The following is a 15,322-nucleotide window of genomic DNA, read 5'->3' as shown; positions in this document are numbered from 1 at the left end:
TTTTCCCAGCAGACCTAGACGTGATCTGTAAAGAATGGGGTTGAAGTCGAGCTCGATTGAATAAACTGTCTAGATCGCGGGGTATTCCTTGGTCTTAGCAAACAAGGAAAAAATGTCTAAAGTGCATCGAGTGTGGAAGCTATAAATCTAGCGCGTAGATGATCATCGCAAATCCACATGAAACCCCTCATACCCCAGATTCTGCCTCGGTCCCCAAAACAAGCTGGGGAACAGAGCTAACTAGCTAGCCCCTCTTTGTGAGGTTGTGTCGATCGCAGTTATCGCAGTGATCACAGCGGTGACATGGTCCAAATTGCCTGTTGAGTTTCAGGAAGATTTCACAAGAGGGGAAAGCCTCGGGCCGTCGGTCGCAAATAGTTCTATACGCATGTGGTAAAAAGGACCAATAATGGGATGTAGTGGAGTCTCACATCATTTTCCGAGAAGTAGGACGAACAAAAGTCTATGTTCTATAGAGTAAATACTATGAAGTGTTTTTTGGGGGGTCTAATACCTGGTACACTTGATATTGCACATTGTTATATTATAATTCATTTGTAAAAATAAAAGTACTTCCTGGAATTAGCCTGTGTAGTTATATTGTACCTAAGCCAAAGAATAGGTTTACGGAGCACATTGATGATTGATGTACATCGTATAGCCCCCAGGGGCAGGGAAATGGGTACTCAAACTCCATATTTTGCTTTTACATTAATTTTCACAGCTGTTATCAAGTGACATGGATCTAGGAGATCTAAGGATAGGTTAATACAGGCAATATAATAACTTTTTCAGAATTCCGTAGTCATTCCCTTCATTTATACGGAATCTAGTCATATTCCCATTCGTGTTCTGCCTAAATTCTAACTACGATAAATAAGATTAAGATATCTCTTTAGACAGTTGTTATCTATACATGTACGTAATTATCGCAGATTGCGGAATACTCCGTACAAAATAAACGTCACGAATAATGTCACCCCCTAAAGTCATATAATCCTTCATATGGACATAGTGAAGAGTTACCTGGCTATATTTTATCCAATCCGATTGTATCATTAAGTGGAATGTCTCCGTTCTTATCAGCCAAGACTTCCAAGATTCCAACTTAAGTTGCTTAGCGTTTAGTTCTTATCTTTCTATAAGTGCAGTATATATCACCTGCAACACCCTTAAATCAACTTAGGAATCCTTATTTTTGGAGTATTGCACCCATAACCATGTTTCCCATGGAATTTGAATCGAATCACCTACCTTCAAAACAAGATGTACCAGTCACTATATCAAGTGTGGAAATCGACTCTCAAGCAGAGCGCGCATTGGTCTGGAAGTTTGATCTTCGCCTACTTCCTGTGTTGGCGATCATGTACCTTTTCAATAGCCTGGATAAGTCCAATTTAGGCAATGCCAAGACAGCTGGCCTTGAAGGTATGTCGTCAAAAGGATCAATGATTCATTGCAAGTGCCAGAATTAACATAAAAATTGCGATGACAGACACACTTTCACTCACAGGAAATCAATACAATCTGCTTTTGAGCATTTTTTTCGTCCCTTACGTTTTGACTGCACCTTTCCTCGGTCTGCTAGGGAAAAAATATGGACCAAACATTGTGCTGCCCTGCATGATGCTTGCCTTCGGTATTTGTACAATTTTTGTTGTTGCTGTATTCAACTTCGGCGGCCTGTTGGCTATTCGATGGTTTTTGGGTATGGCTGAGAGCGCGTTTTTTCCGTTGGTGATATATTATCAAACAACGTAAGTCGACCCCTTCAACCCTTTCAAAATAGAATTATCCCTTTAGGGCTAATCTAGAGCCAGTTTCTACCGCCGGGGTGAGCTAGCTCGCCGACTGGCTATTTTCTACGCTGCCCAAACCATTGCATCGGCATTCTCTGGCTTGCTGGCATTTGGAATTTTCCGTATCAACACGGGCCCATTGGCTCCTTGGCGGTACCTGTTCTTGATTGAAGGGGGAGGGACTATTCTCTTTGCACTATTTGCACTCTGGTATCTGCCTCGGTCGGCATCGGAGGCATCGTTTCTAACACCCGAAGAGAAAGACCTTGCATACATTCGGTTGCAGATTGATATCTCTTCGGTGGTCAATGAAAAGCTCGACATCCGGGATGCCTTCAGAGTTTTCAAACATGGAACTAGTTGGGTGATTTTAGGCATTTAAATTTGCCTGGGCGTCCCTCTGCAGGCTGTTCAGCTTTTCCTCCCAGTGATCATCCAGCGTCTTGGATACAATACCGTCAAGACGAACCTATTCACTGTCGCTCCCAATATCTCAGGCGCCGCAGCTCTCCTCATATTAGCGTTCTGTAGTGACTGGACGAGGTGGAGATTCCCATTCATTGCACTCGGCTTTTTATTCACCTTCGTGGGGTTCGTGATATATGCGACTATCGATGTACAGCGGGATCTAAATGTGGCTTATTTCGCTTCATTTTTGATGACTTGGTCAGTTCATTATCGTTCAGTGACGAGACACAGAGTTAACATCGCTACCTAGGGGTACATCTGCGCCTTCCGTCCTGCTCGACGCTTGGTATAACAATAACACTGCAAATGAAGGGCGTCGCGTAGTATTAACGAGTATTGCGGTCCCACTAGCGAACTTGATGGGGGTTGTTAGCTCAAATATATTTCGCAAACAAGATGCGCCTAATTATTTCCCCGCTTTAATCACCACGGCATCATTTGGTGGGGTTGGAATTATCCTAACACTCTGCCTTGGGCTATGGATGATGGCGGATAATAGGAAGAGGGACCGATTGCAAGGTGTACATGTCAAGGCAAGGGATATTCCCACGGAATATCTCAAGGATGGTCCTACTTGTGATAATTTCCGCTGGTTTTATTGATAGATACTTCATTAGAGATATATACAGGATTCGGGGGGATAGGGTCCATCCTAGCCGCGACAACTTGATGGCGCACGTCCCTTAGGAAAGCCTCCAAGATCTCAGCTACAACTCACTTTATCTCCCGGTCTCGAGGCCAAGTTAACTCGACTGGCCTTGGCCAATAGCGTGTTTTGTGAAGAACTCCTTTGCTTTCGATTAAAGTGTACATCCGGTTGGGGCCGCTCCAACGGCGTCGGGATACACAGGTGTCTGCGATGCATTTTCGCACTTGCAGTAGTTCGTTTCCAGGGGAGTATCTGAGCACATGCTTGCCGGCGCTGTTGCGCAGTACGTATTAGTTGAGACTGAAGTTGTCATGCCTGCTGGACAAGAGCTTGACGGCATGCAAAAAGTGTCCACAGTTGATGCGCCTGGGAGCATAGTCATGCTATACCATTGGTCTCTGGCACAGGAGCAGGAAACAGCTTTAGAAATGAGTCAGATGTGTTAGCCTTACTGTCTCAGAAAGCCCTATACTTTGTTTGGTAAGGCAGGTACTGAGGGGCAAACTGAATCAGAAAAAAAAGAAGAGGAAGGACTCACCACTGATAATAGTCGATTGCCCTCCAGCCAATGTACCCTCATACAAGGTCTTTGTTGTCCAAGGAATTGCCCCATGCGAGCACTCGGTCGTGATCCAGGATGCATCAAGCGGGAAACATGTCGACTGCTCCATACAATGACCTGGATGCCAAACCGAGGGGAAGTACCCCTCAGAGCACTGAATCGGGGGCTCTGGTCGAGCGCAGTACGATGTGGGAGTTCCCATCGTACAATCCGTAGTATAAACAGCGGTCTGCCCGTCCGAGCAGCTTAGCGATGCAGCCTTGGTAATTCTCGCTGCAGTCGCGGTTGTTGTACCTGCGGCAGTTTGCTGGGGGAATGCTACGACAGTAGTGAAGAACAAAGATAACAGAGAAATAACTTGGAGAAACTCCATTTGGGCAATCTTTAAACTGACTTTGTGCAACGCGAAAGAAGATGCCAGAGTTTGCGAAGAATGTATGATGTCCTGTTGTGATTTCCATAACCGGGGTTAAGCTTGGAATTTATACCACTGTGGCAGGCGTCCGGGTCGGACAATAGCCGAATCAGCATATTCTCGAATAATCAAAGTTCGAAAACGATTTTGGCTGGTCTCCCACTTACGTGTGACCAGTGTTAGTGGGGTGGTTTCTGGCAGGTTGAAAGTGAGACAAATGGTTCAGGTCAGCTCATAATGGTACCTCCGCATCTACCACGTACGTCAGTATTCGTCAATTCCAAGGTCAAAAGGAGTAATTAGATGTCTTCCTGTTTTCTTCTCGAGGAACCAGAGAAATAAATATTCGAGGTTACAAAACCGTGGTGTTGTGGTTAACTAGCGAGACTTCTTCGTTATCCCAGAACTTCCAGAAACTAAGGCCCCCCGCGTGTGGTGGGGTCAGACAACCCGCTGTTCGTATTATCACTAGTACTTGCCGATGTGTGGCGTAGAGGCTGGACAACAATTGGGACGCTAACACCTCAAGTGTTTTGGTTGATACCTAATTTGATCACTTACCATAGCCCTCTTACCTGTACCGGGTACCGGTCGTAGATAGAGCTGAAAATGAGGGAGAAATCACAAATTCGCTCGAACCTACCTATGCAGTTAGATGGCGACAGTCCGATCACTGTTCTGGAATTTATCATCAGCATTTTTCTCGTACCTTCTATAAGTTCATTCACTAAAGACAGCATTACCGGTGGAGATCAAAAAGAAAAATGAATATTTCTGTACTATTTTTCACCCTCCCGCCGTAAGAAGTAAGATTACGTAGTGATCTTGAGGCGTTTCCGGGATGTTGGTGAGAATCTAGGCAGCGCAATGACTTTGTTCCTTATTTTAGGTACGTGCAGTCCCATTATATGTCGGATCTCTGGCCATCTGTCACCAGGGATATTTTCTTGTTATCACAAATTGCTGGGTATATCTACCTAGAACCCCACTCCTTTATCTAGTACACTCACCTAGAATAATGTATTCATGTCATAATAAAATCAAAGTGGACCTACAAATCCCCCAATTAAGCACATAGTCACTGCAACCCTTGCATCAGGAGTCTGCATATTCCAGGAGGGAAGTAGAACAGGAATTTTCGGGTGAGACACCACGACCCTCGCTCTAGCGTATACTGCTATGTGGACCCTATCATGATATAGAGAGAGAGAGAGAGAGAGAGAGAGAGAGAGATTGGTTGGAACTTGCAGTCACCGGAATACATACCCGAATTTGTCCAGGAGGGGGTTAGTCCGTCGTCTTCCGCAACTTTGCCAGTCAAAGCCGGTGAAAAGTACAAAAGTAATACTTAGTTGTAAAGAGTCTCAGACATCGGGCGCCGAATTGATTCTGCGGGAGATTACGAAGCAATAGCTAAGTTGTTAATCTTTCCAAGGTTTAGAAAAGAAGTATCCATGGATGTTTTTAAAAACGAGCTCTGAGACACAAACTAATAGAGAATCTGAAGTTAAGAGGAGATTCTCATCAACGAACAAGATCCGGAACCGAAAGATTCGGGTCCCCAGTCTTTAGCACGTATGCAATATTCCCCATCCGTTCCAGGATTTCCGACAACAATTTGGAATTCAAGGCAAGTGTCAAAAGTTAAGATTATCTTGAGTGGGACAAGAATGTGAGGTGGCACGGTTATTGGTCTACCGGTCTGGTCTTGTCCATGGATATTGTTGGGCTGTTTTCCGGGGTAGATCATCTTTTCTATAAGAATTATAAGGACACTTCAATTGGATCCTTTCCTATATTATTCAGTTGATAGCCCTTACACTTAGTATACATTTCCAATTAGAGATTTATAGACACAATGGTTCTCTCTCCGCCGTTGTCCAAAAGGAAAATAGAAGGGATATTAAAACTTGTCGCTAAATTGCAAACATTGCAAACACGTTGACCAACGGGAGAAAAATAAACAGATACTTCGCGTATTACGGGGTACAATTCCCCCACATTGTTAAATATGCCAAAAACGTGCTCATAGCTTTACGACGTTAACTCAATTATAGATTACGTTAGCTGAATGGTAAGGTTGTCATAAGTTTTTTTTTTTTTTTTTTTTTTAAACCAATTGCAAACATATGCTCATTCGTCTGAAGCATCATTCGTCTCGGCCTTTCCTTCTTCTCAGATTGCATGTGCCATCTGCATTATGAAGAACGTATCAAAAGAGTGACCCTCTCCAATCGTTGTTTGGCACGTTCAAGAAGAGCTAACATACAGTATACAGTTCTACTATCGATGATGAATGTCATGATGCGATCGAAAAGTTCTTCGAAGATCTCTCTGCTGATGAAACTGCTTTATTCGAGGCTACAACCCGATCGCAACAGCTGATTGATGACCTTCAAAATATCGACAATAAGCAGAAGGGGAAAATCTCGAGAAAAATCGCCCCAAAACTTAAAGCCTTCATAGCGGGTGTTGAGCAGTACGGTGGAGCTTTGGATGTTGTCGCAGGTTCAGTCTCGATGATGAGTCCTATTTGGGCATCTGTGCGAGTTGTTCTCAAGGTAAGCCGTGTACCTGATTATACCATTTATCCAAGACACCTCTGAAAAAACATTTTTGATCAAAGTCCTGATGCGCGCAGATTGCTGGCGAGTATAGCGAATACTTTGACAAGATCACGGACATGTTCGAGGAAATTGGGTACATTCTATCTTGTCTACGTCGGTATCCACGTTTATACGTGGATAACCAAGTCCTTCGCGATGCCATGGTAGACATTTTCCAGTCAATCATGCATTTCTGTTCCCGAGCTCGAGACCTTTTCCACCAAGGAAAGAAATACCAGACTGGTGTGAGAGCATTGAATCCAGTCGGCCTACACGCGGCCTGGAGACTCATCTGGAAGCCATTCAAGATTCAATTCGGTGATATCATCGAACGTATCAGATCCTCTATGGTTAGAATAGACCATGAAGCCGATGTTGCGGAAAAAGAGCTTGCTAGTAAAGAACGTTCAAAGGCCGAGCATGAACGCCAGTTGCAGACATCTCGCTGGGTTTCCCTAGAATCGCATCAAAAGTCCGTTGCTCATTTCATCGACCAGCAACGAATTGACTCCGTCAATCAGTGGCTTTCACCCGTCAACGCAGCCTCCAATCATACATCGGCCACTAAATTGCGCTACCAGGGAACAGGACACTGGTTTTTAGATGGTCTGACATTCCGGCAGTGGGCGTTGACGGAAAACTCCTTCTTGTGGCTGCATGCGATTCCAGGCGCGGGGAAAACAATCTTGGCCTCCACTGTTATCGAATGGTTACGCAACCAGAAACAGAGTAGTGAAGTTGCGCTGGCCTACTTCTACTGCGACTACAAGGACAAGCAAAAGCAATCACCAACCCGGATCATCAGCACATTACTGTCAATGCTCGCATCAAGGAATGATAGTGTCTTCGATAGAATCCAGGCTTTTTTCGAACGGCAGTACAAAGAAAATCCAGCCTATGCACCGGATTTTGACGAGCTTCTAAACAATTTCAGTCACTTTATGGGCGATAGCTTCCAACAGATCTATATTGTGGTTGACGCTTTGGATGAAAGTGAAGACAGAGAATGTGTGGCCTACTCCCTGAAGAAAATATACGAGACGTGCAAATTTTCAAGCATCTTTGTCACTAGTCGTCACGAAATTGATATTGCTCGGACTTATGAACAACTGCCGAGCGTGACCATTGAGGCGATAGATATTGCCGGAGATATTGATATATACGTGAAGGCCGAGGTGGCGGCGAGACTCAAGGCCCGAAGGTTGAAACTAAGGGACTCCAACCTCGCGGGTATTATTTGCGATACACTAATCGCAGGAGCACAGGGTATGTTCCAATGGGTGAAGTGTCAGATTGATCAGCTGTGCAAACTCCGTAACGATAAGGCCGTGCGCAATGCCCTTAATGATCTCCCAAAGACATTGCACGATACGTACACCCGCATACTACAGAAAGTGGAGTCCAACAATTCCGAAGACGTTGAAATAGTGCAACGATTGCTGAAATGGTTGGTTTTTGGAGTTCGGAATCTTACTCTGGACGAGTTGGCCGAGTGTGTGAGCGTTGATATCAGCGACCGTGGGGGTTCCTTCGACTTCGATGCGGTCTTTACTGACGCGGAAGATGTTGTCGAGCTTTGTGGAAGTCTGGTTACGCTTTCCTCTGACTGTTATGTGGCCTTGGCCCATTACACAGTCAAAGAATTTCTTGTGTCAGATTTTATCAGAGATACCATGCCGCAATTCTGGATTGGGAATAGCAATACTCATACCGAGCTAGCAAGTGTCTGCCTGACCTATCTGACCTATGATGACTTCGCAGGAACCCGGGAAAGGTCCGGAAAAGCCTTGTTACAAACCTTCGATGAGTACAAGTTTCTTCCATATGCCGTCCAAGCATGGGGCACCCATGCACACCTTAGCGACGTTAGTGACGAGCTCTTCGATCTGATCATGAGGTTACTTGAATCTGATGCCATGTCTGGTGGCAATTACCGCACGTGGTGTCATATATTCTTCTATCTCCAAAAGTCCAGTGGTCAGCGACTGAAGACGTCAAGCAATTCCCCTCTTTACTTTGCAAGCTTCTTCGGCTTACCCCGGGCCGTCTCCGCTTTGCTGGACAGCAACACTCAAATCCACATAGAAGAGCCCATGAAAGCAAGCGCAAGTGCCGGACATGAGTCGGTGATTGAAGTCTTTCTTGACCAGCGTGAATGGATAGACACAGGCGTGGTTGAAAAATGCCTTTACATGGCCGCCACCCAAGGGCATGAGCCCGTGGTTAAGCTGCTGCTTGAGAGAGGGGCGGATGTCAATACTCGATCGGGAAGAAACGGCACCCCTCTCCAGGTCGCTACCCTTCATGGTCGCCATCAAGTTGTTTCACTTCTTCTTGCCAATAAGGCAGACTTGAACGTTACCTGCCAGAGGTACGGTGTTCCTCTTGCAGCCGCCGCTGAGAAGGGGCACTTTCAAACATTTGAAGTTCTCCTCGACCAAGGTGCAAACGTGAATGGTCGTGGTGGCTGGTACGCGTATCCTCTCGTCTCCGCAATTGTTGGTAGGAATATGCAGATGGTTGATGCCCTGATTCAGCGGGGAGCCAATGTGAATGCTTTGGGTGGTCGACACGGATGTGCACTGATGGCAGCCTCGTCTATGGGGATGCTAGACCTGATTTGCTCACTGGTTTCGAAAGGTGCCAGAGTCAATGACCACAATGACAAGGGGACTGACAGTCTATACGCGGCGTGCATGGCAGGCAATCTGGATTCGGTGAAGCTACTCCTAGAGCTTGGGGCTGATGTCAACGCCAAAGGAGGAAAGCATCGGAATGCACTCAATGCTGCGAGTGCGGGGGGTCACATAAAAATCGTTCAAAGCCTCCTCGATGCCGGTGCGGATATAGAATTCTTCGACGAGCACTATGGAAATAGTGTCCAGATGGCTGCATCCGCGGGACACGCAGATGTATTACGTGTACTGGCGGAGGTAGGCGTGGATGTCAATGCCCCTAGCGCAGATCGAGGAACAGCGCTAATTTCAGCCGCCCACAATGGCCACGCTGGGATTATACGGCTACTGTTTGAGTTGGGTGTCCCGACCGGAGATACCTACGAGATGAGCAACGCCATTATGGTGGCTGCAAGCAAGGGACACATTGAAGTTGTCAGGCTCCTAGTTGAAATGGGTGCTGTCACAGACGATTGTAGCACCATTTCAACATATCCCTGCTGCACACCCTTAGAGGCCGCAGCTGTGAAGGGCAATCTGGACATGGTTCGTCTGCTAGTTGATCTGGGTGCGGATGTGAATTTCATGAACGACAAAGAGTACGGAACACCCCTCATTGCAGCTTGCCGCGGAGAAAAGTCAAGTATTCCTATTGTAGAGTTCTTGCTCGAACCAGGGGCAGATATCAATGCCTCAGCGGACTCTGACAATGTCGCTTTCTGCGCACTCGGGGGTGCCTTGGAATCCGAGAATTATGACCTTTGTGTCATCCTCCTCAACCGAGGTGCGGACGTCAATATTGTCAATGGTTGCTATCCTACACCTCTTCTCATGGCAGTTGTGCTAGAGGATGATAGATTTATGAATCTACTTTTCGATCACGGCGCAGATGTTAATCTTGCCATCGAGCCTCGTGAAAATCAAGATGAGGATGAAAACGAGGATGAGGATGATGAGGATGAAGATGGTGAGGATACCGGTGGCGATTTCATCACCGCACTGCAGTGCGCGGTAGAGGAGGGATCCAATGAGGTAGTTCAAAACTTAATTCTAAGAGGCGCTCATCTTTCAGTGGACATTGAAAATGCCATGTTCTGCTCTGCGCTACAAGCTGCATCTTTCGTGGGGGACGTGGATAAAATTCGGATCTTAATCGACGCGGGGAGTGATATTAATCAAGTGGGTGGTTTGTATGGCACAAGCCTACAGGCCGCGGCATCCCAAGGAAACCAGGAAGCGATAGAGGCGTTGATTGAGGCTGGTGCAGATATCCATGTCTGTGGAATTGGCAAATATGGCAGTGCATTGATGGCGGCGATTGAAGGTGGTGGCTACGACGAAGTTATCCAGTTACTGGTTGATCGAGGAATTGACATCAATTGCCCTGTTGGTCCACCCTTCGAATATCCGCTCACGGCAGCTGCCACTCATGAATGGAACGACACTTTCCAGATTTTGATTGATGCTGGCGCCAATGTGAATAGCATAGGGGGTATGTACGCCACTGCTCTACAAGCAGCGGCTGCTAAAGGCAATGAAGAAATCGTTCGTGTATTGCTTGAGCATGGAGCAGAACCTAATATTGTCGGTGGTAAGTTCGGAACAGCGCTCCAGGCTGCATATGCAAGCGGATATTACCTTGTGATATCTGATCTTCTGAACGCTGGCGCATCAGTTCATCTTGGGGGCGGACAATATGGAGGCTCTTTGGGCGCGGCCCTTGAGAATTCCTGTGCAACATTGGTGTCATCCCTCCTTCGACATCACGGTGCTGACCCAAATGCTTCGGTTCGAAAGTATGGGACACCACTTCAACAATGCTTAAGGTGGAGACCAGATGATTCCGTATTCGAGATCCTGCTTGATGTGGGAGCGGATGTGAACGCTCAAGGCGGAGTTTATGGAAATGCGCTTATATGTGCTGTTTTATACGCACACAATAAGGTTTCGGCGTTGTTGGATGCTGGTGCCGATGTCAACCTGAAAGGAAATGCGAAGTATCCTACCGCAGTTCATGCCGCAGCTAAGACGGGGCAACTATCAATTCTTCGTCTCTTGGTCGAAAATGGGGCTCACCTGGAAACATCAGATGGAGTTTCTAGCTCACCGGTGGAATACGCTTCATCGACGAGTGATAACTTCTCGGTATTTTCTTACCTGCTGAAACGAGGAGCAACTATCGGGCCTACTGGCAAAGGAAAGTACCACAACGCACTGCAGGCCGCTAGTCTTACTGGAAATATGGCGATTGTGAAGGGTCTTCTTCGTCGCGGGTTGGACATCAACACGACCGGTGGAAAGTTTGGCACGGCATTGACAGCTGCTATTGTGTCGAACAATCTTGATATTGCAAGGTTCCTTCTAAGAAAAGGAATTGATTCAAATGCTACAGGTGGTATATATTCCGGTGCATTGCAAGCGGCAGCTGCCAGCGGATCGATTGATGGCGTTCGCCTTCTACTGAGATATGGTGCCGATATCCACAAAACCGGAGGAAAATACTTCACTGTTTTACAGGCTGCTTCTGTGTCTGAAGGCTGTGAAGTGCTTGCGCTTCTTCTGGAACAAGGCGCCGAGGTGGATTCTTTTGGTGGATACTGTCATTCAGCCCTACATGCTGCCGCACTGTATGGCCGAGCCATGTCCTGCGAGCTCCTGATGAAGCACGGGGCACACTGGAGCTTAGTCGACCGCAAGTCGAGTCATTTGGCTGAGTGGAGACTTGATGATGCCTGTGAGCTTCTGCAAACCTGCTGGGAGCAACAAGAGAGGGGTTGGCCGAAAGAAGAATCTGAGAGTGGGGAGTCGTCAGATGTTGGAGGCGATGAAACCGATGAGGAGGAAGAGGATGAAAGTGAGGATGACAGTGAGGAGGGGGAGGAGGAGGAAGAAGAGGAGGATGAAACGTCATCTAGCGATGATGACGATGAAGAGGATAATGCATGGAAGGCAAACGTGGAGGAAATCCCTCAGTTTGATCTCCCTTATCGCCCCTTGGCAACTTCTAAAGGTTGCGCAACTAGAGAGGCGAGTGGATAAGTATACGAACAACGTAACTAATATTATGATAGACCGTACATTATACTTACATGTATCTTAACAATAAGTCAAAGTTTTTCGCCATTGGCATAGCAATCTAAGCTTACGCCGAACTATCAATCTAATATTCACTTTTGCTAACACCCCTTTTACTATTGTGTGATCTCGTTGCCAACATTCTGCCACATTGGAGCATGCAGGTATCCCACATGGGGAGTTTTTCAAGTTAATATATCAAGTTCCTTTTGTTCGGTTGTACTACTTGCTTACCCTGCGCTCTCCTCTAAACCCTTCATTAGCCACTCGTCGTATAAGAGTTCTAACGCGGTCGGTCGGTCCTCGGAGTTCCACTGCAAGGCCATTCGCAGCCACCGCAAAAACCCTTCTTTATCTTCCCCTTCGACATTCTCGGCGAGGCTCTGAAAGGTAATGTCTGGGATTGGGACTACTTCCTTCCAGTTGCCCAACTCATCCCAGAAGACCGAACTGAGGTGTGTCTGTTTCCGGAATTCAGGTGGCGGAGGGCCTAGCAGGGCAACCAGTTCTGCCATATGGACGCGGTCATCAAATACGCCATCTGGGTTTTTGCCAGTGATAAGGGTGCGGGGGCTAACGATGTCCCAGGCCTAGATATACCAAAATATTAGCGTTTCTTAAGTAAAAGTAAGAGTATTTTCACCCACGACCATAGCAACATTCCATATATCCACCTTATAACCCCAGCTCGACCTTAAAATCACCTCAGGAGCCCGGTAAACGTTTGGCATGATATCATCATCGTGCTCTTGGTGGCCTAAACGAGCTTCCCCAAAATCAGCAAGAACTGGCAGCCCACCTCTTGGAAGGAACCCCAAAGTCTTGTAGATTGTTCGATCTTTAAGCATCTTTCTAGCTGATGGGTCCGTAACTTCAGCTTCTTCGAAACGGGAAAGATAGCTTGTCTCTGGCCCGGGAAGTAATAGATTCTTCAGCTGAAGATCTGTGACAGTGTTAACCCTATAGCACATGGTCTAGGAGAATTAAACATTACCAGTGTGGATGATATGACACTCCGAGTGCAGGAAATCTAATGCAACAAGTAGCTGTCGGATACCGGGCTTCATCTCGTCAAGGGTCATTACGTTCCCAGGACACATCTTCACCAGGACATCTGCACTCGTTCCGAGGGGCTCGTGAACAAGACAAATGTGACGGCCATGAGGGCCCTGGATATAGAAATGGTCGAGGAATTTGCGAACGAAGTTTCTGCCAGGATGTCTTGTTTCCACCAAATTCTTATGCTTATAGATGTCCAGCTCTCGCTCATGGTCCCGGTTCTGGCCCGTGATATAAACTTTCAAAACAACATATGTTGATTCACCAGTTTAGATCATGCTATTAGAATCACCATCGTCTAGGCGGGAGCGAATCTACTGCACCTACATCAAGTCTTTCGCAAGCCAAACGGTTGAGGTTACTCCGTACACTATTTTAGCAAGTGCTTGATACCGGTCATTGAATACTCGCCCTGGTTGACTGGGTAGTATTTCTCGGGTTGGTAATTGGGTAGTGTCTCCTCCTCAAGCTCGATGGACTGGTCAAGCAACTCGAACCCCGAGGTGGGAAATACTCTCGGGGGACACGTCTACTGTGGTGATGACATAACTGTTCGATGAGGTATAAAGCTGGCTCTCGAACTTGACCGTGGGGAAATTCGGTGAAGGCAAGAAATGGAGGGTAGAGACGTAGTGAAGCCCCTGTGGGCACCTGGGATACAAATTGTCCAAGCGTTGCGCGCGACTCGCTGCATCATGAATTCGAGCGCAGGAGAGGCCCGTGGCAGGTCCGGCGCATAGGCAGGGGTGGTAATACAAAGATGGATCAGAGGAGAAAGGAGTCTTGGGTTCAAGGGCCAGGTAGGTATCCATAGACGGATGGCCCGCGGGCGCTGAGTTTAATTACCTCAGCACTGGTTTGGGTTTCGATATTACCCTTCAATTGGTCTGCCAACTACAACATACCTACCTAGGTACCACTATTTTCCCCACAAGCCCTGTTTGTGCCATAGGCTATCCCTAATAGGTGTCCACCCTTCCACGGGTGGACCCGTGGACCTCCCGAGGTCTGGGCGAGGCTGTAGGTGCCCAGGTGTCCACCTAGGGAGGCTAGGCTTATGACATGCTCGTCACGTGGAGGCCTGCGCTTCAGGTGATACTAGTTTCCCGTATCTGCCCTCGTAGTCTCTCGGATAGAATCCCGAGCTTCCTATGCTCCTTCATTTCCAAACTTCATATTGCCATTGTCATGGACTCAAAATCTGAGTCGCGCCCTAGAACAAAACGTCGGAAAATTGCTGTTGCATGTGATGACTGTCGAGCAAGAAAAGTTCGCTGTGATGGGACACAACCGGGTATGTCCTTATAGCTACGGAATGCTATCCGTACTGACTCAATAAGTGTGTGGGCCATGCAGCAAGAGGACCGACCAGGGGCTCCAATGTGTCTATACAGGAGAGTTAGAGAAAAAGCGAGCAAGGCAAACGTATGCGATGTCAATTACACCGCTAAATCCGTCTGCGTTTGCTAATGTCTATTTCGGTAGTTATATATCCAGGTTAGAAACTCGGATCCAGGAACTTGAAAGCCCTCAGCACTCTGAGAAGGGTCATGGATCAGACTGCACGCCGGTTAGTGTACTCATAGCGCTTTTGCTTCACTATCTAAAGGATCCATTTATGACAGGCAAATCTACTCTCGCCCATACCTGGTAATGCCAAGCCCGAAACGCCTGGAAACTGTACACAAAGTGCCCATAGTCGAGGTAACACATCCACAACCACAGGTCAGCGAGAAAGAGTGAACGCGATGATGGGTGCTGTAGAGGAAGAACGTGCCAGCCAAGGTTTCTTCGGAAGCTCTAGCGCGGCAGGGTTTATGCGCCAAATTAGAACGGCGGTCGACAGGAGAGTCGCATCACCTCACCGAAGACCTTCAGTTCCTCATACGGCTGTTCCTTCAAGCCTGATGCCGACACGGAGCGAAAGACATCAATCTTCGGCGACTAACTATGTGCTTCCTCCGCGAAAAATGGCAGATAGCCTCATGGAGGTTTACTGGGAATGTGTCTTCCC

At 47.1% G+C, this 15,322-nt stretch overlaps 2 protein-coding genes across 2 annotated transcripts; one reads left to right on the top strand and one right to left on the bottom strand.

The window, feature by feature from the left end:
* Positions 1-6,093: 6,093 nt before the first annotated feature.
* On the top strand, positions 6,094-12,213 carry PGRI_032720 (uncharacterized protein; the record flags this gene model as incomplete). Its single annotated transcript, XM_040790985.1, has 3 exons — positions 6,094-6,113; positions 6,172-6,454; positions 6,535-12,213. The coding sequence occupies 3 exons, from the start codon at positions 6,094-6,096 to the stop codon at positions 12,211-12,213; spliced, it is 5,982 nt and encodes a 1,993-aa protein (XP_040647938.1).
* Positions 12,214-12,479: 266 nt separating this feature from the next.
* On the bottom strand, positions 12,480-13,349 carry PGRI_032710 (uncharacterized protein; the record flags this gene model as incomplete). Its single annotated transcript, XM_040790984.1, has 3 exons — positions 12,480-12,839; positions 12,897-13,192; positions 13,244-13,349. The coding sequence occupies 3 exons, from the start codon at positions 13,347-13,349 to the stop codon at positions 12,480-12,482; spliced, it is 762 nt and encodes a 253-aa protein (XP_040647937.1).
* Positions 13,350-15,322: the final 1,973 nt, after the last annotated feature.

The sequence above is a fragment of the Penicillium griseofulvum genome, assembly GCF_001561935.1.
Source record: "Penicillium griseofulvum strain PG3 chromosome Unknown contig_80, whole genome shotgun sequence".
NCBI lineage: Eukaryota > Fungi > Ascomycota > Eurotiomycetes > Eurotiales > Aspergillaceae > Penicillium > Penicillium griseofulvum.
This window is presented reverse-complemented; position numbering and strand designations above follow the sequence as displayed.